At 40.3% G+C, this 23,333-nt stretch overlaps 2 protein-coding genes across 2 annotated transcripts; one reads left to right on the top strand and one right to left on the bottom strand.

Moving 5' to 3' along the window:
- The first annotated feature begins 8 nt into the window (after window positions 1-8).
- On the top strand, window positions 9-16,474 carry nudt6 (nudix (nucleoside diphosphate linked moiety X)-type motif 6). Its single transcript, XM_085136088.1, has 5 exons — window positions 9-730; window positions 1,468-1,671; window positions 10,218-10,273; window positions 13,080-13,134; window positions 13,497-16,474. Exons 1-5 carry the CDS (start codon window positions 478-480, stop codon window positions 13,874-13,876), a joined length of 948 nt encoding a protein of 315 aa, XP_084992214.1. The 5' UTR covers window positions 9-477; the 3' UTR covers window positions 13,877-16,474.
- On the bottom strand, window positions 15,066-22,518 carry fgf2 (fibroblast growth factor 2). The gene is made up of 3 exons (XM_085136097.1): window positions 21,972-22,518; window positions 19,239-19,342; window positions 15,066-15,568 (listed from the first exon to the last, which is right to left on the bottom strand). The coding sequence occupies exons 1-3, from the start codon at window positions 22,147-22,149 to the stop codon at window positions 15,383-15,385; spliced, it is 468 nt and encodes a 155-aa protein (XP_084992223.1). The 5' UTR covers window positions 22,150-22,518; the 3' UTR covers window positions 15,066-15,382.
- Between the last annotated feature and the right edge of the window lie 815 nt (window positions 22,519-23,333).

Raw genomic sequence — 23,333 nt, forward strand, 5'->3', positions numbered from 1 at the left:
TTTTACGTATTTGATTTTACAAGCTAGCAGAATCACAAAATGAAAGAAATAAAATTATTGCTCTTAATGCTTGGATGCATTCTTAAATTCGGCATAGCTCTACTAAACAGCCAACAAGCTCCGGATTTTTTGATAGGTAATGAACAGCAGATGGCACTTAGAGAATGCAAAACAAGAGCTAACAATAGTTAACAATAGTTTGTGGCCAAAAAAGCCGATCACTTACAGAATTACATGGGTTAATTGTCAGATTCATTAGCCAATTTTAACACAATACCCATGCGTTCCAAGCTAAAGTAATCTAAAAGAAATGCGAAAGGAGTTTGGTTCACGTGTCAGGGCTGTTTTAGTGGTTCATTACGGTATTTATGCAATTTCCTGCACGGACGTTTACGCAACTGTACTGGACAGCTCATTTACCGGCTGTCAGCTGAATATATTCTGCTTTTATTCGGTTACTTATCGTGTTACTGTAATATGGCTGGCTGTACCTTTGTTGCCAGACTTTTGCCGTTGGCGAGAGGCCGCTTTTGTAATAACATGTCTCTTCCCGTACGCATAGCTACCCGTGCCTTTTCCTGCACTTTAACTTGTTCACTGCTTCAGCAAGTCCACGGGGTCAGCGCTTTAACGGGGAAAGTGGACCGATTCGGTGGAGTGACAGTGAACCTGGCTGAGGTCGGATTGCCGGGTGACATCAGCGAGAGCTCATTCAGCGGTTTACTGCAAGGTTTGTCGCCCTGAACTCTGGCTGCTGTGTAGGAGGAGAGGGAAGGCAATGCGCGCATCTTGTTTTCCCAAAAGCTCTTAAATCATTAACCTGTCTTAACTAGTGGTCTGACAGTTATCTATAATAGGCCGGTACTGTTTGTACATAAGGTATTATATATTTAATGTTAAATTGCTCATAGCATCTTAGCCAAGGGAGCATGTCTGGGGTATGAGATGTTTTTAAAATATGTTCTGTTTTGTTTCCTCGAGCAAAAGCAATACTACTTTTAAAACATTGATACTATTGTTATTACATTGTAATTACTGAAAGTTCATCTTCGGGGGTTTACATGTTTTCATATGGTTCGTCTTTATTTTTTTCAGCTCTCCCTTTCATTGAGCCAGCACTCGCTATCTTACTTAAATGTAAAATGAAAACTCTCAATGAGCAATTAAAAATGTCCCTTATCTATTTTTGTGGCTGCTTTAATCCAGTTAGCTGTTTTTCAGTTGTCCATCTTTAAACTCTACTCACATGAAAACTACTTCCACCAGAAACGTGTCTGCTGTTTGTCATTCTCTCTTTATCTTTTCACATCTCTCTCTTAAGATTGTCTTTACAATTCAATTAGGTGCAAATGCCTTTTAAAAGCTTTTCACTTTTTATTATGTCACTTCTGCAACATATTAACTGTTTCTTTATGTACTTTATAGTTTATGGGAGATACAAAATTAAACTGTATCTGAACTCTGCAGATTCTTTAGCCCGGTGGAAAGCAGAGGGGAAGGCAGCAGTGTGGCTTCGAGTACCCATCTCACTGAGTCGATGTGCTGCCGCCGCCTCGGCTCACGGCTTCACCTTCCATCATGCCAGAAACGACTACGCCATGCTGGCTCTTTGGCTGGGAGAGGGGGAGAGCAGACTTCCAGGTTTTGCAACTCACCAAATTGGAGTGGCAGGTAGAGATTTCTGCCCTGAAAGGTAGGGGAGGAAAAAACTCCTCTTGACTCTGGAAGCAGTTTTTACAGGAAAAGTCTCACCTGAGGTCCTTTTATTACCATTACAGTAAACTACAGTGGCTACAGCACATGTCTCAAAAATGCAAAGTGATTCAGTGGGCCAGAACCCACTAGAAACCATAAGATTGAGTTATAAGAAAGTTACAAAGTGGACCTTTGGTTTAGATTATCCAATCAAACCAGTGGGTTCAAAGAGTAATAATATATATGCTAATATAGCATACTTACTGCTGAATTTGTAAGTATGCTCAGTTACAAAGAAATGAACATTCTCTCAGTTTTATGGTAGTTTCATTTTAATGGAGAGAGACAGAAAATCAGCCAAAAATAATGAAAAAACACAAATTACATAAAAAATGTAAACAGATTTTTATGTCACAGAGTAAAATAAGTATTTGATCTCCAAGCAAAATATGACTTAGGGCTTGGTGGAGAAATCCTTGTTGCCAAGCACAGTGGTAAGACGTTTGTTTGTTGGTCACCAGGTTTCCACCCATCTCAGGAGGGTTGTTGGCCCACTACACCTTTAAAGTGCTGTGAAAAAGGTTTTTTTTTTCTTTAAAAACATATTTTACACACTTACATGTTTCATATTGTGAAACAAATTATAATGATAGACAAAGATAACTCGAGTAAAGTGATGATTTAATTTATTAAGAGACAAAAGCTATCCAAACATACGTGGCGCTATGTAAAAACTGGTTGTGTCACCCTCGACAACAAGAACTGCAATCAAGCATTTGCGAGAAGTCTTTCTTTCACAATGAGTCTTTCACATCGCTGTGGATTTCAATCTAATGAAATCATCAATTAAAAACGATTTTGTATTTATTCAAAATGCCTTTTTTTTCTTTGTCTAACATTACATTTTTTGATGATCTGAAACATGTAAGTGTGACAAAAATGCAAAAAAAATAAGAACTCAGGAAGGTGGCTGACAATTTTTTCACAGCACTGCATTTACGGCCACTCTGTGGAAGTTCTCTTTCAAACATTTGTTTCGGTTTCTCACTATGGGGAACGCTCTCTCAGCGTTGTCCTCAGAAGCCTCTGTCATTACTCCAGCCAGCATTGGCTGGCAGTCGTGACGCTTGCGTCAGGGAGGTGCCACCCTCCTCCCTATAAAAGGGTGTGACACAGCGTCATTCAATTTCCTCTTCTCGCTTCTTAGAAACCTCATTTCTCCTGACTGTCAACGTTAGTGCCTGCTTAACTTTCCACTCGAGCAAGCTAACACCTTGGTCACCAGGTGCTAGCACAGCTCGCTTTTCCAGTTGCCTGTTCTTCAATACAGAGCCAGATTAGAGAGTGTGTTAGCTGCCACCACACACCTAGCACAACAGTTAGCTGACCAAGCTAACTGTCCTTGCTACACATGGTCACCAAGCCAAGTACCACAAGAGCTAGCTGGACAGCTAACTCTAGCCTAGAGTTAGCTGTCCAGCCATTCCAAGCTACACCAAGCTTCCTTAATATGGCAGACTGTAAACCGCTGCCCAGAATTTGTCCCTGCGGTTGCGTGATCTCAGGTTCAGATACACATGAGGCTTGTGTGATGTGCCTCGGGCTGCAAAGCGCCCACACTGGGTTCATGCAAACTCTGCGCTTGCTTTACCCAGAAAAGCCTTTCGAAGAAGGACCCAATGCTGTCTCCAATTGGTGCACCGATGGAGCACACTGAGTCAGCCACACCAGGTACCAGCTGGGGCAACGAGATGGATATCATCCTCCCGCTGGTGGACAATGCCAAGGTCAGCTGTGAAGCTATGCTGTCTGATTCCCTGAAGGATAATGACGAGCTACTCATAGAATCCTCTGAGGGAGCATCGGAACATCTTGTTTCGGACGAGGATGACAACGTTTTCTTTGCCCCTTCTGGTCAGAATTCTGTGACACAAGGTCTGATTGTGATAACCCTGGCACACAGTCACACAGGTATGGAGCTATTTGCAAAACGGGCAGCTGAAAAGTTGGCAGTCCCATGGCCCACAGTGACAATGGAGACCTCCACCTCAAGGTACAAGGTTAAAAGGCTCCCTAAAGCAAAGCGCACTACTAAGCACGTACTGCCACTTATCCCCAAATGCATGGACAAGGTCATACGCTGCTGGGCAAAGCCATTTTTGGGAGTTCTGGGAGTAGTGGCATTTGACTGCGCTGGAACGAAGAAGAAGGGCATCTACCAAATTCCCATAGTGGAGAATCTGGTGGCTTCTCATCTCCACCGAAACCAGAAACTTTCCATATCATCTGTTCCATCCCTGTCCTCCAAGGCTGAACTTCTGCAATCCTCCCTGGTTGACAAGGCGTATAAATCAGTTGCCACCACCGTGAGGGCATTGAACACCTCATCACTCCTGCTAGCCTACTCGGCAGAGCTCCAGGACCAGACTGCTGTGAACCCCGATGCTAGCAAGCTGTGGGAAGAGCTGGGCGTCGTTACAGACCAGTGTCTCCACCTTACTAGAGCAGCAGTACAAGCGGCGGGCAGAGCGCTCAGCTCTCAAGATAGCTGATCTTGTTGGGACTTTTGGACAGAGAAAAACGTGACATTCTGGATGAAAGCATCAACCCCACTGGGCTTTTTAGGGACCACCGTTGCTACCATGCAAAGCTTGTGCGAGGAAAAAAAGAAAGAGGGAAAGGCCCTGCAGCTGTGTCTCCCTAGGAAGACCCAGGCGTTTACGATCGCTCAGGTCACCAGCCGTGCAGCCGGTGTGCCGACATTTAAAATCCCTTGCCGCCCAGCTCCACAGGTTGCGGCCCAGTGTCCCCTAGGATCGCAGAACCCTAAGACCTACTGGACTAGGAAACATGTCCCACCTGGTGCCGCGCAGGGTGCCCCGCCACCAGTCAGACCACAAGAAGAAGCAAACTGCCTAACATCCCCCCACAGGGAGATCGGAGCCAGACCAGCCCGGGCTCCAAGTTTACTTCAGGGCTCAGTTCCGGAGCCTGTATGGAGAAGTGTGTTCTGCCTCCGTCTTCCAGCGCCTGGGACTCGATTTGGATCCCGCAGAGCACATTCCAACAAAGAGACGAGACACTGTTCAGCTGGGTCAAGCGTGTCACAGTCTCACAAAAGCACACTGTTTATTAAAAACTCACCCCCTGCATCCAGGTACGTTGCCAAAGGCACGGGAAAAATGTGTGAAAAACACAGAAAATATGTTGAAAACATAATGCCTTCACACCCCCAGGCACCACCTGGGTCGATTTCCTCAGTGGTGTCCGGTCCCATGAACGCTGGTCAAGCACGGGCCACCTGTGCATGCACATTCGGGTCTGGGCCGCAGGACCAGTTTCCACCAGAAGAGGGAGCCAAAGTCCCATGTACTTTGGAGTGCCTGATTTTGGGGCCCCTGTCAGCAAGAATGGAGAGATGGTGAGCTCTCGCTGTGCCAGAGTGGGTTGTGAGGACATTAGAGTAAGGCTACCATTTGTAATTCACAACCACCCCTCCCAGATTTCACAGAGCGATTTTCTCTCTTGCAAAAGGCAAATCAGCCAGGATTCTGCAAGAAGAAATATTTACCTTGCTATCAAAGGGTGCAGTACAAGAAATACCCGAGGACCAGAGCCAATGCAGCTTATACTCAAAATATTTTCTCGTGCCCATGAATGGAGGGGGATTACATCCGATACTGGACCTAAGGGCACTAAATCAGCATCTGAGGTCATACAAATTCAGGATGTTGACAACCATCACTCTGCTGTCATGATTGCAAGGCAGCCGTATACATTCAGAGTGCCCCCTGCTGGGGGCCTTTGTGCCCAAAAATCCTTATCTCCAATGCACCCCATTGGAGCTAGAAGCTTTTTGCCCCCTCCTTTCTCCTCCCCTGAACAGGAGCACCTATATGCTCTCTGTCCAGTTAGGGCTTTGTGTACCTATATAGAGAGAACAAAGGCTTTCAGGAGGTCGGATCAGCTGTTTGTTTCCTGGACTAAACCACATGTTGGGAAGCCCATTAGCAAACAATGCATTTCCCACTGGATTTTTGAGGCAATCCAATTGGCTTATTCCAGCACGGGTCTGTCACTGCACCATCTCTAGACCACATTGTGTGGGTCCCCACAAGACCTCCTAAGGTGGCGGTCAGTCGTTCAGATGGGCTTATCTGGCAATACGGAAGTCTGCATATCCCCATAGTGAGACACCGAAACGAATGTTTGAAAGAGAACTTGAGGTTACTCTATTCCGTAACCCCCATTCTCTGATAACATGTGTGAGGTGTCTCACCAGGTCACCCTGCTTGCACGAAGTGAGGAAGAGGTGAGCTTCTCTTGAATGACGGGTGATGCTGCATCACACCCTTTTATAGGGAGGAGGGTGGACCCTCCCTGATGCAAGCGTCATGACTGCTAGCCAATGAGAACGGGGGTTACGGAATAGAGTAACCTCAAGTTCTGTTCTGTCTACTTGAACGTTTGCGTCCACAGTGTGCACTGTATCTTCTCCAGTATGAATTTCCCTGAATTGCCTTTTAGGGAAAAGGACAAGTTGCAGTGAGTCAAACTGGGCAAGTAGAACAGGTGTTTGTTGCCAAAAAAGTTCTGGTTATTTCTGTCAAATGTTCTCCTTCAGACAGAACTCCATCTGGACAATCTGACCCTGTGGAATGAATTCAGAATGCATAACCCTGTAAATGTTGAAAAACCTGCAGGTATCCTCTTGATTTGATCATATCTTGTCGCCTCCTGGTAGTTTTTACACCAACCTCTCAGTGAAAAGAGTTTGTGCTGTGAAAGAGAGAATCTCATCTGTGGATGATTGAGCCGAGCGCAAACTGCTTCAGCACATTAGACCAAATGACAATTGTTATGGACACAAAGTCTATGTAAACCCATCAGCGATGACAACTGCCCTCCGCATTTGTTTCCTAATATGATGAGTGCCTTGCGTGTTGCGAGTGGTTGTGTAACAGAATCTCTCAGATGTGACAAAAGATGTAAAAGTGTTGAAAAATCAAACTGTATTCTGCTGTCACTTTTAAATCACTTTTAAATAGCTAAAGCTGGAGTAAACTGTGACCTACATTTGGTGCTAACACAAAACACCAGTAGTTTGTTATCATCTTTAAATGGATAAAAGCTTGTTTGTCATTTGGGATTTGCATTTTTTAACTCTGGCTCATTTCACTTACGCAAATGGAAATTCACTCAGGACTGACTGTGAAGAGACGATCAACAGGAAAAGGAGTTGCTCAGCCCAAGTGCTAACTTTGTGATTGTCCAGCAGAGGGCAGAGTGCCATTCATACCTTTACCAAAGAGTAGATGCACTTAAAGCATGTCAGAACATGTCCAGAGCATCTTTCTGAGGAATGGGGATGAGAAACTCCCTTTTTTAGATGCCAGATTTGTTTGATGATGAAACTGGGTCCAGGAATCTTAAATACACAGCTGTTTAGATTCCAGTTTCCTTATGTGTGTGCTGACTGTGGCTCTTGATTATGTTCACAAAGATACAGCGATAGGGCCAAAAGTATAACTCGTGATTGGAAAGCAGTCAGCCATTAAATCCTCTGTCATCCGTACGCCTGATGTCCTGCCAGACTCAGATTTTACCCAATAAGAGAGTAAAAAAGTTATTTTCACAACTCGTTCTTATTGTAGTTTTGGCCAGTACCCCAAAACAGTACTCACTAATAACACTGTCAATTAATGTCAGAAGTTATTTGAAAGTCATAATGGCCTAATTTGACTCCTAACAAAAAACAAAAGAGTGAAAGTTACTGGGAAAAACACAACTGTTTTTCACATTGCAGAGCCTTTGATTAAATCTCTAAGATAACTACAAAGGTGGGCAGGCACACTTTAACGTCTCCTCTAAACCTGTAGCAGTCTCTTCATTTTGTAGCTTGTTATTTAGGCAGAGGTTTCAGTTCCTTTTTATTTAAGCTAGGAAATTCACTTTGTTCAGCACACTTAGCAGAGCCTTTTTTTTTCAGTGGTGCAGGTAAACTAATTTCCATGTCTCTGTGATGCAGTGGAAAAACACTTATAGGGCTCAAATTAACTGCCACTCTCCAATATATGTTTTTATTTCATATTTGTAAGTATTTTTTAAATTTTCATTGGGAAGGGAATTTGATTCTCCCTAACCAATCGCTACAGCTGCATCAACCTTAATCAAGCATTATTTTAAATTAACATTGATGCCTAGTTTTATCTGTAGAAGAGGTAATCACAAGTAAACAACAATGCTGGGTGATTGTCTTGTTACTCTTTCCTTCTTCCTCTTCTTCTTAGTTATTTCTCCTACTTTTTCCTCCTTGGTTCCAGGATACAGTTTGAAGACGCTTGCCAACTGTTTTATATTTAAAACTTAGTGGGCTTGAAGCTCAGATTCATAATGACCTCATAATGTAAAGATAAGAGCATGAACCTGTAATTGTTTGCGATACCAAAGAGTAGTAGACAAAAATGTGTGAAATATGAAGTAAGTGGCTCAAACTATACAATTAAGTGATTAACAGTTTTTTCTATTGAATCCACAGGGGTTTTTTTGTCTCGTACTGTAATTCTTGCTCCCCGCTCCTCATGACCATTTTATTTCTTGGACTGAGGGCTAAATAATGATAGCCTCCCTTAGCAGAAACCAGGCCTCCTCCTGCGCCATATGGCACAGGGACTGGGGATGACATCAATTTCCACTTGGAAGTCCAAGTCAAGCCTTTAGCGAGACACATCCCTCTTTACGCATCTGTGGCATTCATTTGAGGAGGCTTGTCTTGGTCGGTCAGGCAGAGCAACCGGAAAAGAAAGTGGTTCATTTTTCCTCCTCCTCCTCAACTGTCAGCAGCAGCGCATAACTGCCTTGCTTAGTCACTAGCTGCTGAGAAACATCAGAGAAAAACTGTAAATGTTGGAGTCGGATGTCCACAAATTTCTCAGCTGAGTCACTCAGACTTTGCAACTGTAGAAAGTAAAGCAATTTGCTGTTCCACAGAAACAATTTTTAGTTAACCTTCTGTTTTTGGAAATTGTCTGAGTCTTGGTCTTGTTCATTTAGAAGATTTGCAGTTCATTAAAATTTGTTGTTTTCAGGAGATATTCTATATGTATGGCTAGTATTACTTTAAATGTAGTGCCGATGAGTAATCAGCTGATATCAAGATTTTATACATTATCAATAGATCGCATCAGGGGTTCCTCATAAGGCTTTCTGCCCTGTAAATTTGCTGTATTTGGTACTGTCATCATTTTTTGAAAAAAAAAAAAGTGTTATTCAGAGTTGTTGGTTGTTTTTTTTCTTTTTCTTTTTCTTTAACTGGCCACTAAACCAGCAGATATACTGTAGACTAACCATTCAAAAAATTACATCATCATTTGGTAATTTAATAAAATTACCAACTGGTTACATTGTGACAACTCTAAAGCTCTAAAGTTGCAAAGTAACCACTTTTTGGGCGACGTTATATTGATCTTTTATAGCTAATGACGTAAATACAACGTAAATATGTCAAAATAATGCTATTGCATTTTTTTGTCAAACACAATTTAAATTTTTTATACTGTAAATATAACATGTTACAGTTTATTTTTATTATTCTTTTTTGTTGTTTTTTAAATTGCTGCTAAACTAGACACAAGAGATGACTAGCATGTTATTACTGTCTTGCCCCGAACAATTGTTCTCTGCAGCAAAGCTTGTGATAGGTTTCTTTATCTTGTCACTACATTACTGGGTGTAATTCAGTATAATTGTGGGTCCTGATCTGTGGCTATAGACTGATTTAGATGTTTGCAGTGTGGGACCTCAATGTCAGTGCATACTGTAAATTCCTTTAGGATAATTACCTTTACAGTTTTCCATCCATCCATTTTCTTCCACTTATTCAATTCAAGTTTACAGGAGCGCCTCAAGCCTACTGTAGATGTTACAGGTGGAGAGGCAGGGTACACGTAGGCAAGTTGCCAATCTATCACAGGGCTAACATATAGTTACAGACAAGCAGCTCGCATACAGTCACTGTTAAGAGTCACCAATTAATCTAGCCCCACGCATGTCTTTGAACTGTGGCATGTTGGAGTACACTGAAGGAACACATGAGAAAACATGCAAACACAGAAAGGCCCTGGACTGGATTTAATCCCAGAACCTCCTTGCTTTGAGCCAACAGTGCCAACCACCTCAAGTCATTACAGTTTTAGTTCACCAAATTACTCAAATCTACAAGCTTGTTACTGTCCAGCTCAGCAGCCCAGACTGTTACCATCTTGATGTATTTGTAGGTCAGAGATTTGAAGCAAAACAGAAAACGAACAAATCAGCCGTCATCTTCTGAAGCCTGACAGCGGCCTTCTTCGCCACATGATGCATGTGTTATGTGTCCAACCAAATGATTGTTTTTGTGCCAGTCTACCACCACATTTTGCTTAAAATTATTACGATTTATATGCAAAATGTGAACCAGCATATAGGGACACAGATGCTTGAATAATATATAAAATTAATGTCTGACTGATTGTTTTGTCCAGGTGCAGTTGTTGATGAGTCCAGTGGAAAGGTCCTTGTTGTCCAAGACAGAAATAAGGTATCTGTTTGACTTTATTATTTAAATGCACTATACACCTTATATCTACACATCTTATATCCTCCTAAAGGCTGATCTGTCCAATATCAGTCACACAAAGGAAACACTGATGGATCAGTCATGCTGCTGTTAAAATGTAGATGATTAGTATTTGTTTATTTAGTAACTTGGGCCTCTGTTGACTCAAACCTTGGCTGGAAATCCATTCACACTTAACATAGCTCAACACAAAATTAGCTGACCTCAAGCAAACATGATGTTTACATGAGTTGAACGCACTCAAACAGTTCTGTGTGCGTCTGTAAGCTCTCACAGAGCCCTGCTGTAGTGCTCATGGTGTTTTGAAGTTAACTTACAACAGGCCTCTTTTGAATCCTCTTCGACACAGCTTTGTTTGCATTTTCAGTCAGCCCAAACAAGATTGCTAGCAATGTTGAAAAGTGATTGTGTAATGTTGATGTCATTTGGGAACTGTTACTCTCATAACATGTCCTCTATAAGATGTTAAGACCTTTTCAAATAAGCAGCCTAAACTAGTAGAAAATCTGATGTCAGGTAGTTTTGATCTTGAGCATACTATGTAACCATCATGGTCAGTTAAAAAGAAACCAAAATGAAATGCGGGACAGCAACAGCCAACTTCCTGAACTTAAGGTATCAAACCAAAGTCTGACATTATGGTGGCTGTGTACATCTTTTATTACAGTATGTGGTATTTTTCTTGTAATTAATAGAGACAGGTTCATACATTAAGATTGTCAAATATAAGGTCCTGGGCCCAAAAGCGGCCCAGCAAAGACTCCTATTCAGGCCACTGGATGGCATTGGAAAAAGTCGATGGCATACATTTTTGCCAATTTAGAGTTTTCTGGTAGCATTTTATTACAGCTCAGTGGTAACAGTAGGGTAACAAGGCAGAAACAAGAATGTATATAGAGAGTTTAAACTGTAATAATCTCATTGTAAAAATGTAATATTGACTGATGTTTAGGCATATTTGGATAGTATTACTATATTATAATGCTTGAATTAATCCTACATTAGGTTCCGAGCATTCTAATTTGTTTAAAAGCAATTCTGTAAATATTATATGTAATGTCTGGATTATTAAATGGAAACATCTGTAGTAGTTTCTCTGTAATGAGCAGGAAACGGCTGCAAAATGCAAAGCCGCCTGTTTCTATTTGATAACATATCATATCTTAGATAGATAAAAGGTGCTATCAGTTTTCCTCCTGATAAAGTCCTCTGTGAAGTAATTAAGTAATACAGAAACAATTAGGTGACATTAGAGTTTCTGTTTTTTCACTACTATCTACTATATATTTTGACATTTTCAGCAGCTTTGCAGATAATGTCAGTATTACCTGTGCTGGCATGCCACGAAACCAGCACATGAGCATGTTTGTTCCACAAACATCAACTGCAACACATGTACCATTGTTCACTGTCAAAGCAAAGTAGCAAAAGGCTGGACCTCTACATGCAAACAACAAAAGAAAAGAAGTGATCAGTGCCAAACCCAACAGAAACTATTGCAGTCCTGATCCAAGAGGTTTGACCTATGTATGCAAGATCCAGATTTATTAACCCAGTTATAGGTATAGGTATAAATATTCTATTTAAAACATTTCTTTTAAGTTAAGAAACAGATCTTAACATATCCATATGTTGCATTATAAATGACAGATTTTGCTTACATCTAACATGTGTACCAGTCTACAGTCATGGGAGCATGTAATGTATTTTGTCCCAAAGCAGAGACGAGCAGGTAGTGGCCTGGAAGTGTAGAGAGTCTTCTATCTCCTCTTCCCCTGCTCCTCCTCCTTCTTTCCTCCTCCCTATCGAGCTGTTTACTGGAAACGGGCTTTATAACAGTCTGGCCCTTTGGCAGTAGAAAGTTTCTTACAGGCCGAGTCTGTTCAGAGCTTGCTAAGGGTTATGAACTTCTTGAAAAGAAACCAAACTTTATCACTCTTGCAGGACAACTTACATATTCCCAGTGGGCTCAAGGTAATTATATCCATCAGGGAGCTGAATGAGGTAATGGTAAGAGTGTTTAATCATCATGCAATGACATTTACGCAGCATTTCTCGGTAGATTTAGCCTGAACAGATTGCGTACGGTCAGCATTCTTACAGCACTTCTTTGGAATGATTTTACATTCAGCTGCGTGTGCTCCTGTGGGGAAGAGAGAGACGCACGACTTTTAAGAACCTCAACAATTACTGTTACACAAAGTCTCTTTATTTCTTTCTACCAGCACATTTTAGAAACCGTTCCAAAAATATAGCATTTGGTTGACAATACATGAAAATAAATGCCGTAGTGCATTTGTGTTCCTCACAAAGAGAGGATCTGCAAGGGGAAAAAAAGCGCAGCACATTCTTTAAGTAACTACAAAAATATATATACACAGACATCATAATTTAACCAGCAGCATACTGTCATTAAATATCAAAGGTAAGTGGTGAAACAGTTTTGGAAGACACACTTCACCGCAGCAAATGTAAAAGTCTCCAGAGTGTTAGGAAATCAACCTAAAACATAACATGAAAGGATGCTCAGACTGGAGCATTTCTCATCTCATTATTACAGCTTGATCCATGGTCATTTTCTAACAGAGGAAACAAAATGTGGCATTATTTGTTTTAGCCACTAATTTTAGGAAATAAGTGACTTTAGACTAAGACTGAAATAGACCTTGTTGCAGTGTACATGTTGATAATTATCTAAGATACACATTTACAGCAGTGCTATATATCACAATTGAAGTTAAATTTGAACTTTGCTCTGGAATTTCAGACAAAGAATGCTTGGAAGTTTCCCGGTGGTTTGTCTGATCCAGGAGAAAATATTGGTGAGTGTCACGCTCAACAGAGCAAAAGAACTAATACAGTACATGTAGCTAAATTCTTTGGAGTGTAACATTATACTTAAAGATGATACATATACATTCATTTGAACTATACAAAATAAGGCACATGATATATATATGCAAATTTTTCAAATTCACCTTTTCTTTTAAAAAGCAGCTTTAAAATTATGTACATGACCCAACCTGAAAAGCAGCATCAAATGTTCAAAAATATATGTGTATTTTCCTTTTTCCCTTCTTAACGCCATCTGCAAGGTAATACTGACAGTGGAATTGGATCATCGTTCCTAGATCAAAGTCTTTTAAATGCCTCCATGTATAAATGTTAAATAAATCTTTTTCAGGTACGACTGCTGTTCGTGAAGTGTTTGAGGAAACTGGTGTTCGCTCCGAGTTCAGATCTCTGCTAAGTGTCCGGCAGCAGCACAACCACCCCGGTGCCTTCGGCATGTCTGACATGTACATCATCTGCCGGCTGAGCCCGCTAACCTACAAGATCAACTTCTGCACTCAGGAGTGTCTACGCTGCGAGTGGCTGGACATCAGCGAGCTGGCCAAAACCAGCGAGACCACGCCCATCACCTCTCGCTTAGCCAGTCTTCTGCTTCATGGCCTGGAGCACGGCTTTCATAAGATTGACCTGAACATGGAGGAGCTTCCTGCTGTTTACTCTGGGAGGTTTTACCAGTTATATTACAGACAGCTTCCCATACTGAAATTATAGGAGCTCCACAGATCACCTCATTGTAGCCAGATATGGTGAAGCACGGTGGTCACCATTGGTCAAATATTAAAAATGTATTTATAGCTGGACTGTTACTTTTGAAGAATTACAGTGTAACCAGTTGGATTAAAAACACACTGCAAATTTTAGGATGCTTTTTGCATCTGCATTGCTGCAGTTTTAAATGTTTTATTTAACACGTCTTGGTGGCCATGTTCAAAACCCAAAGTTGGCGGTCTTGTAATATGTATATAAATGATAAAAAATGACATCACTGTCAGAGATAAGTGGTGACTTTAGCTAATTTTATCTTGGTTCCAGTTTCATTTCAGAAATGGGAGGGGCTATATGGAGGAAAAAACTGCCAACTTTGTAAGTCAAAAATGAATTCTTTACCACCCAAACAACTGCCAGCAATGAATATAGGTTTTCCTCTCCATGTTGGTCATTTACATCAGCGGTCTCCAACCCCCGAGTCGTAGGGTACCAGGCCGTGAGAGTTGAGGCTCAGGTGGGAAATTTATGGTTTTCAGGGGTTTTATTGGTTTTTATAGTTTTTTTTTTTTTTATTGTTTTTAGCGTTAACTCAGTTTCTCTGGGTCTTTTACCATGTGTTATGAATACATTTTTTTTTTTGGTACCGGTACTGGTTTTATTTTGTTGCATTTATCCGCGACGCCTTAAAGGCCGGTCTGTGAAAATATTGTCAGACATAAACCGGTCCATGGCGCAAAAAAGGTTGGGCACCGCTGATTTAAATGACTTTTTCACAGTTAGTAATATGGTGATGACAAGGCAAAGCAATGTCTTTAAAATGTTGTGCTGGGATTTAAAGGTTGTGTTTCTTGTCGAACAAGCACAATCAACAGCTAATAATACAACAATTCACCAAGTCAACACTTATCTATTTAACAGTCCAAGTCCTACGTGTTCAAAAGGAGAAGTAATGCTTGGGTTTTGCTTTTAGTGTTTCTTCTTCTTTTAATTCAAATTTTATATTTTTCAGACTTCTATAATACAGTTAGATTATTGTCGGATTTAAACGTGTTTTCTTATTTATGAAAACACTCAAATATGCAGTATATTACCAACACCCTGCACTTAAACCCAGACTCCAACTTAGACTTTCATTAGGTTAAGGTTAAGCAGATTGCTGTTTTGAATCCTTATGGAGAGAGAGCTATGTTAATTTTAAAAAAAAAACCACTGTGTTGTACTGTTGTTTAACTGAGATGCACTAGGCAGCTGGCTCCAGTTGGTTGGTCTACAGTAAAATTCTGGTTAATAATAATAGTAATAATAATATTATCATATAATAAAAGGTATGACTATATGGTGCTAATTCTAAAGTGAAGCTGAATAATTGCAGACATGTTTATGATAAAATAATAACTGTTAGGATCTAACAGTAAAGCTTCACAGCTATTTTGGGCAATGCTGATGGCTTGCTTCATTGCCGTCACATCTTTTCATTCAGACATCAGTATCTCTCACTCTGAGCCCAGATTAGCATTTAGCAGACATTGGGAGAAAGAGAATTGCCTTTTGACCCGGTCCAGTTTTGCTTCCAGACTTGTACTGGCCAGTCCGCTTCAGCGCCACGTACATGTTTGGGTACTTCCTGGAGCGGTAGGTGTTGTAGTTGTTGCTCTCAAGCCGCTCTAAGAAGTGGCACTCATCTGTTGCTCTTCTCTGTAGAGAAAGACACAGAAGAATAATGCGAATAAAATATAACTGTTATGCTGTCTGCAGTGGATTTAACTGTGCCGCTTAGGTATAATTTCAGGGGCTGCAGATTAGAAAACTACTGGGACACAGTGCCACCTAGTAAACGTAGATCAACTCACGAGCTAAGAACCTAAGAAGACTGTGACACTAGTTTGTAATATAGTTTAAGATACTCTGTTTGCTGAATAACGTTATCAGTATCCTCTGCTTAAACAGGATTTCTGTATATATATCAATCTAAGGGGCATCTTGTTACTTACAGTGGCATTTCATCACATCCTTTAAATGTTTAATTTAATATTATTGATTTAATGAAATATGATTGTTTAATATATTCTGTAATTAAGTTTCCACCTAAAATAACTTTGTAACTAAATGCAACCTTTATTTTGACAGTTGTTTATTTACTCTGTGATTTGTGGTAATAAACCCACTTATTTAATAAAGACAGTCATACCTTTCCATGAATATGAGGACAATGTGTGCCGTAGTTGAACCTCACTAAAAATAAACAAGTCACGATGTCAGTCAAAGAGAAACTTGAAATTAACAGGACTCTTATAGGAATCTTATTGGAGAATGCTAAAGATGACAATCTTTAAAGTGAATGGTATGATTCTTCTTCCATCTATTTTTACCCAAGATTCTTTCTTACATTTGTCCTTTGTAGAAAACGTCTGGCCAAAATCATGCTGGGCGTTGGCTCCCTATGCTCGGTCCAACAAAACCCTTTTGTTTAGTTTCTGTTTTTATTTGACTGTGACTGTGCTGCTATTAGTCAGAAGACATTTTCTGGAACAACAACTCCGTCTACCTGGTTTAATTCACTGTGCAAAACTCCCAATAATAAAATGACTTTGGTCCTAAAAATGTGTTCGTGGAAATGTTTGTAGATCAAAGAATATTAAACCAAGGCACAGATCAAATATCCCCAAATACTTCCCCTTTTCTCTTATATGATATATATGATCGATATAGGGCATAGATTCAACAAGGTGCTGGAAACATTCCTCAGAGATTTGGCTCAATGTTAAGATATGATACCATGATCCGACAGGTGCTGTTGCACATACTAGAAGAAGGTACATTGTGGTCATAAAGGAATGGACAATGTCGGCAGCAATAATCATGTAGGGTTTGGCATTTAAACATTTCTCAGTTGGTTTCTCCAATCTTCTTTTGTCCAGTTTTGGTAGCCCTGTGTGAACAGGAGCTTCAGTTTCCCATTCTCAGCTGACAAAAGTGACACCTGGTGTGGTCGTTCAGAGATGCTCTTCTGCATACCTTTGTTATAACAAGTGGTTATTTGAATCGTTGTTGCTTTCCCATCAGCTGAGAGCTGTCTGGCCCAACAAGGCATTTTTGAAGCAGCAAACTGCTGCTACTGGATATTTTGTCAACTTTTTAAACCCTCAATGTGGTAAATATTCAGACCAGCCTGTCTGGCACGAACAATAACGCAGCCTTCAAAGTCACTTAAATTACCTTTCTATTCCAATCTGATGGTCAGTTTGAACTTCAGCAGGTCATCTAACCATGTCTATGTGCCTAAATGCACTGATTTGCTGCTGGATGATTAGTTATAAGCATTAATGAGCAGTGGAACAGATGCACCTACTGAATTAACCAGTCAGGGCATATATCTATTAATGCATATATTTGTGCAATGGCCAGTATTTGTTGATCATATGATTCAAAACAAATCTATCAAGATCACCTCTCTTTCTAGATGACCCGACTCCAAAGCTAGATTTGACACTTTCCAGACAAAGTGTTACATCAGCGTCAGTGAATTCTAATTTGCTTGACAACAACTGCTTCCACAATCTCTTGGAAGCAAACGGTAGTGTGCAGAGACCATCACGTGGGTCTTTTATTGAGCAGAGCGATGCCTTGGGTGGCATTCTGCTGCTGTAGCTTCTCATTAGGAGGAAATGCCTTTTGCAAATGACATGGATTTTATACGAGCCTTCACAACCACCAAACCACATCAGTCACCAACAGTTCACACTTCCACAATAAACAGCAACAACTGTGGCAACAGACCAGCATTGGCATGAAACTGGAGTGGTTTAATCACAGCAACGCTGAAACTATAATAGCTTAGTAACAGGGAAAAGTGCAGTTAGGAATCATTCCAAGACTAAATACAAGTAATGCAAGGCAGCATATCTTTAATTAGATTAAATTATTATTATTTATTTATTTATTTATTTATTTATTTTAATATGCATCTACAGTCAACAAAGTGAAATCACTGGTTCTCATTTGTTCTAAAAAAAAAACTTCTGCAATTTTTTGTTGCTTTTATTATGTATTTCCAATATTATTATTATTATTATTATTATTATTATTATTATTATTATTATTATGTCTTTTTTATTAAAAAAATAAGTACTGCTCAATTTTCAGTCTTTCAGACCCAAAATGCTTAATAAAAAAAGTATTTTTAATAAAAGCCTGCAGTTATTATAATTCCCAATTATTAATAATAATTATTAACTACTCACATGCAGGTGTCCACACTGTTGGATAAATACTCAGTATTGCCATATTAGTGCATCACTAAAACACATTTGTATGGGTTTTTTTGTTTTTTTGTTACAAAAAAGGAAACTTTCATATATTGTTTTGGAAGATTTGGCAGAGATGACTTATTTAAATGTGTGCAGTTTATGTCTTTTGCTTATTGATTGCATTGATTGATGCATCTTGTCAGTTGTGCGTAACTGTGGTCTGTCATTGTCCCGGGTTTGTGACCCAGTAGTTTGTGCTTGCCTTGGATTGTTGTTTAATATTATGTCTTTTCTCCTTATATTTCCGAGTTCTCTGTCCCTTAATTTTGTTTAATTTAGTTCCATTTCATGTTTACTCTGTCTTAGTCTTCCCTCTGTGTTCCACGTCCTCTAGTATCTAGTTTCTTGTGTTAGTTATTTGTGTCTCCCTGGGAAGTCTGTTTTGCCTCCATGTTCATTTGCCTGTTTTCCCAGTCGTGTGTCTATCTGGTTCCTGTGTTCTCTGTTCTCTGCTATCTCGCCCTCGTTCTGTGTCTTCCTTGTCTGGTCTCTGTCTGTTTTATTTTGATAGTCACGTGCCTTATGTTCAGCTTTGCTTCCTCTCTCTCATTATGTCTAGTTTGTTCCAGCTGCGTTTCCACCTGTCACCCATCCTCTCATTAACTTGTGTATTATCATCCCCTCCTTGTGTGTACGCATCCTGTTTACTTAGTCATGTAAGTTCTAAAGTTCAGTTTAGACGAGTTTTCTGTTGTTTGTGTTTCGTTTCCCGAACTCCAGCAATAAAGCTGTGTGAGTTCTGAATTTATCTCTGAGTCTGCAATTTGGGTCTGCTAACTGCCAGCCACACACACACACACACACACGACAGTGGTCTACTATTATAATTTGAATGTTCTGATGAGTCCAGTGCGAGAGGCTATAAACCTAATTAGAATGGGAGGATTTCTTGTCACAGTACTGGGAAATATTTGGTTTCCAAAACACTGCAACCTAAATGCTTCTTGTCACAGAGCTGTGAGTTTAATCAAGTCTGTTTCATACAGATTAGCAAGATCCTTTATGGAACTGAAACAGCACAAGCTTTGTTGATGGAAAGACCGATCCAAGTCACTCACCGCTCCAAACAGTCGTCCGTCTCTGTTCATTGCCAGATATCGGTTTGCACAAATCCCTTTGATGACCACTTCTCCCACTGAGGTCGCCTGGAGTTGAAGCTTTACTGAAGATGAATTAGCAGAGACAGAGAGCAAGTTGTTGTTTAATGATGGGACGTTTAATCAAAGTGTAAGAGTGACTGCTGACTTTTAAAAAAAAACATGAATTTCTTCATTAAATCACAGCAAGTGTAACAGTGAGCTGTTAGAGAAACAGCTCACTGTACAGGTGCATTTCAACATTTGAACTGCAACGAGCAAAAAGACGAGGCATAAAACAGAGGAACGAAAATGCTGTTAAATTAACAAACAATTAAGAAAAAGGAAACCTTGATTAAAGGAAGCCTTGATTGAAGGTTTCCTTTTTCTCATAAACAAGCCCACACACCATTTGAACCATGTGACAAGGTTATGTTTAAAGTCAATGAGATAAAATCAGCTTTAAGTTGCAGAATTTTCCTGACAAAATATCTGACTTTTATACTAGTAGTTGATTTAACTTTCTTACTTTCCTTTCCTTAAGTGAGCTTATGTGCCAAAACAGGGACATGCCACTGGGAAAATCACCGCTGAGAGAACTAAGAGTCAGGCAAGTATGCCAAATAGCTGGCATGCTCTCATATTTGGGTTTTGTTTCTTTGCCTCGGGACCATACAGGTAAGCGGTACAAAATCAAACCACCACAAAATCAAACAATTCCTGTGACATAACTTATGAATCCTGTAAAACCAGACAGTTACTCTAAAACAATACATAAAGTCATATGTTGTATGCCAGTTTTTCTCTCTATCAAATACTCAAGTTTTGGGCCAGTGAAGTCTCTGTCTTACTTAAAAGCGCATGCCTTAAACTCAAATGTAGTTTTTTTAAACTCATGACATTTTTTTACCCGATAAATTCAGTAATATGTATATATTCTTTTCCCCATTTTTATTTGCATTTTAAATGAAGACGATGAGTCAAATTATGCTGCGTTTAACATCTTTCAAGCATTACATCCAAACATCAGGTCCTGCTTCCTCAGTTGCTGGCAAATGATTTGTTGCTGTTGTTTCCTCTGTATTCATGGCACTGACTGATGCATGTGCCATGAATGAATGAAACATTATTATTAGCACAAATAGTTAAGTTTAATTACCAAAAAACACAGAATGACATTACATAGTACCTGCAGGCTGGTATCTTAAATGATTTATTTATTTATTTCCCTTTTTTAAAAAGAGACATCGTTTTTCTTCATCCAATATATGCTCAGCAATCAAAAAGAATCCAGGGGCCCCTTGAGGTGAATAGGGTATCTCTTTAGAATGAGTCCCCATTAAGGGTAGACACACATCTGTCTATCATTAAGCTAGCTGTTTGGGTGATTCATGTTACAGATCAAAGAGGCACAAAAAAACAACAACAAAAAAACGTGCAATTGGTCTGAATGTACTGTGGTGTGTTTAATGTTCCTTGGATAGATTATGTGCTGAAATGTTTGTGAATGGCGGGAACCTGATCCCCGCTTCTGTAAAGTGTGCTCTGGGGTCTCCTGTCGTGTCAGAATTGACCCCAAGGTTCTTGGATCAAAAGTCTCTTACACAAAACACAAACGGATGGAGAAGATTCCCATCTACATTAGCATGGAAATTCTACTCGAGGACCCTAGGATATATTAGGCAACATTTTTCATAACATTTCCTATTCTTACTGGCAGGTTTGTCTGTAAAAGCTGGCAGCTCTATCCTACCCTTAACAAAAGGGCCATTGAGGAAGCACAGCTCAAGTCATAATAACTCCTAAGAACTATTTTGGTAAAAAGCTAAATGATTAATACTAATGGCTGTTGTATGACGAGTGTGTGAATATATTCCTTCCTTAAACTGTCTCATGTCGTCTACAAGATGAACCTCTCCGGATATTTCATAAACACTTATAACGAAGTATAATTAAACGCAATTGAATTATCCTATAAATAACCTCTCACTCCTTGAACTGGCATCAGACATTTGTTTGAAATGTCACACTGTACCTTGTGCAATATACTTCCAAGCATCCAAGCATGTGTTTTCCAGGGAAAAATCCAAATTTCATGTTCCTCTCCTCCCCTCCTATTTACAAAAGCTTAGGGCACATTTAATCAGTGACAGTGACGCACTGAGGAATGCTACAGTTGTCTATTAACGTAATCACGTTAATGTTTACCCTTTCTTAAAAAATGGGGCGCTCAGAATAAATATTAATTCAATGTCGGCACAGATGACTGGTCAGAGGGTAAGATAATTTTTTAACAGGTTTTTATAATAACTTCATCAGCCTCAAAGACGCAGGAACTCCCAGATTTGCTGTCTTTTGTGACGTAAAATATACAGTTAACAGCGTGACTCAGCATGGTGATCTTCATTTGGAGCACTAAAAACATTAAGCATGTTCCATCAGAAGTGCCACTGATGAATAAAAACTGAGGCGTGACTCTTTAGTACTGAGGTTATTATACTTTCCAGAAGGTGACCTACACACATTTGGTTCTTAGTGTTAGCAAGTGGAGAATAATCATAATCCAAATGGAAAATTCACATAATCCCCCTATTATTTATCCACGTTATTTAAGTTTTTGCTTCGCTCTTTCTTCTCTGTTGCATGTTAAAAACAGAAACTCAAGAAGTGCTGTGTACTGTGTAAAGTGAAAACAAGGAGACTGGAAGAACTTACTGTGGGGGTCGTTTTTCTCTCGTATTCCGTCCACTCCTCCATCAGATTTTATCCTCAAGAAGAAGCCACCATTTTTACAGTACAGCCTTTTAGGGTCCTTGAAGTTCCCAGGAGGAAAACCGCCGCTGCCGCCGTCTTCAGGTGTAGCGGGAAGTGTTGTGATTCCTCCCGTGGCCATCAGGGTTAGGGTCGTCGTCTCCTTCTTGAGAAGTGCAGCAGTTCACCGTGGCCTCTCACCTCCTGCTAACTGCTGCCTGTACCCTCTTACCCTCCTCCACACAAACTGATTCTGCTTAACCTCAGAGGTCAGCTTGCTTGAAAGGCCCCCCTCTCAGGGCAGCAAGTGCCCTTTGAGCCCTGAGAATTTGAAGCAGTAACACTTCTACGGACTCCTATGCAAGATCGAAATCTACAATTTGTAGACGCTTGTCTGCCGTTTGTAGAGCTGGCAGCTGCTTTGCCAGTGTACTTTGAGCACACTGGTAGGGGGGATGCATGCAGGTCGCTTCTTTCTTCTACTCTTCTTGCAATGGAGTGTTTAGAGCAGGGCAGCTGGCTTAGATCTGTGTGGAAGGCTTTCCCCTTTGGGCCTCAGTTCGCATGCGCCCTAGGAGCACCAGTGCACACACACACATGCTCACGCCCACTAATGCTCACTGATTTAACCAACCAACCCAGCAGAAGTCGGGAAAGGAGAGGAGGGCAAAGAAGGGGGACGTGCAATTTGGACTCTGAGACCCTTCGGAGAGCCAAGAGCCACAGCAACCATGTGAACAGAACCAGTGTTTTCATTCATCCAGTCTGTTCAAGAGCAGGAAAAGAGGGACATAATAAGAAAGCCAACAGAGGCATCTTGGTAGTGATTCAGTAAGTGCTATTCATAAGTGAAAAAAATCACAATGTAAAGTAGAAATGCCAGTAGATGAAAAAAGAAACCGTCACGAGCCAGTTATTTTAATTGCTATTCTCAATTTTCTCCAAACCAGCTGCCTGGATGATGAGTGATGAAAGTTATTTATCCAGGAGGAGGTCATGCATTTGTCAAAATAGGCACTTACTGTTCTGGGCTTCTGGGCAAACGTTACCACATCTGAAGCTTGTGTGGGACCAGTAGAAAGTCAGCTGTGCTCCCGGTTGACATCATGCTGAACAAGAAGTTTTTGTTCGACAGTATCGGCTAAATGCGCATATTATATACACATGCAGTGAAAAAATATCTACCAAATATTATTAGTGATACACATTTATACCTGTATAGTACTGTACAGATAAAGTAATGACATAACAGTTATAACATTGACCTCACCTTACCTCAAGTATAAGCTCAGTCTTCAGGCTTTACACTTTTACACAATTTTTCAA

This window comes from Neolamprologus multifasciatus, chromosome 2 (assembly GCF_963576455.1).
Source record: "Neolamprologus multifasciatus chromosome 2, fNeoMul1.2, whole genome shotgun sequence".
In the NCBI taxonomy this organism is placed as follows: Eukaryota; Metazoa; Chordata; class Actinopteri; order Cichliformes; family Cichlidae; genus Neolamprologus; species Neolamprologus multifasciatus.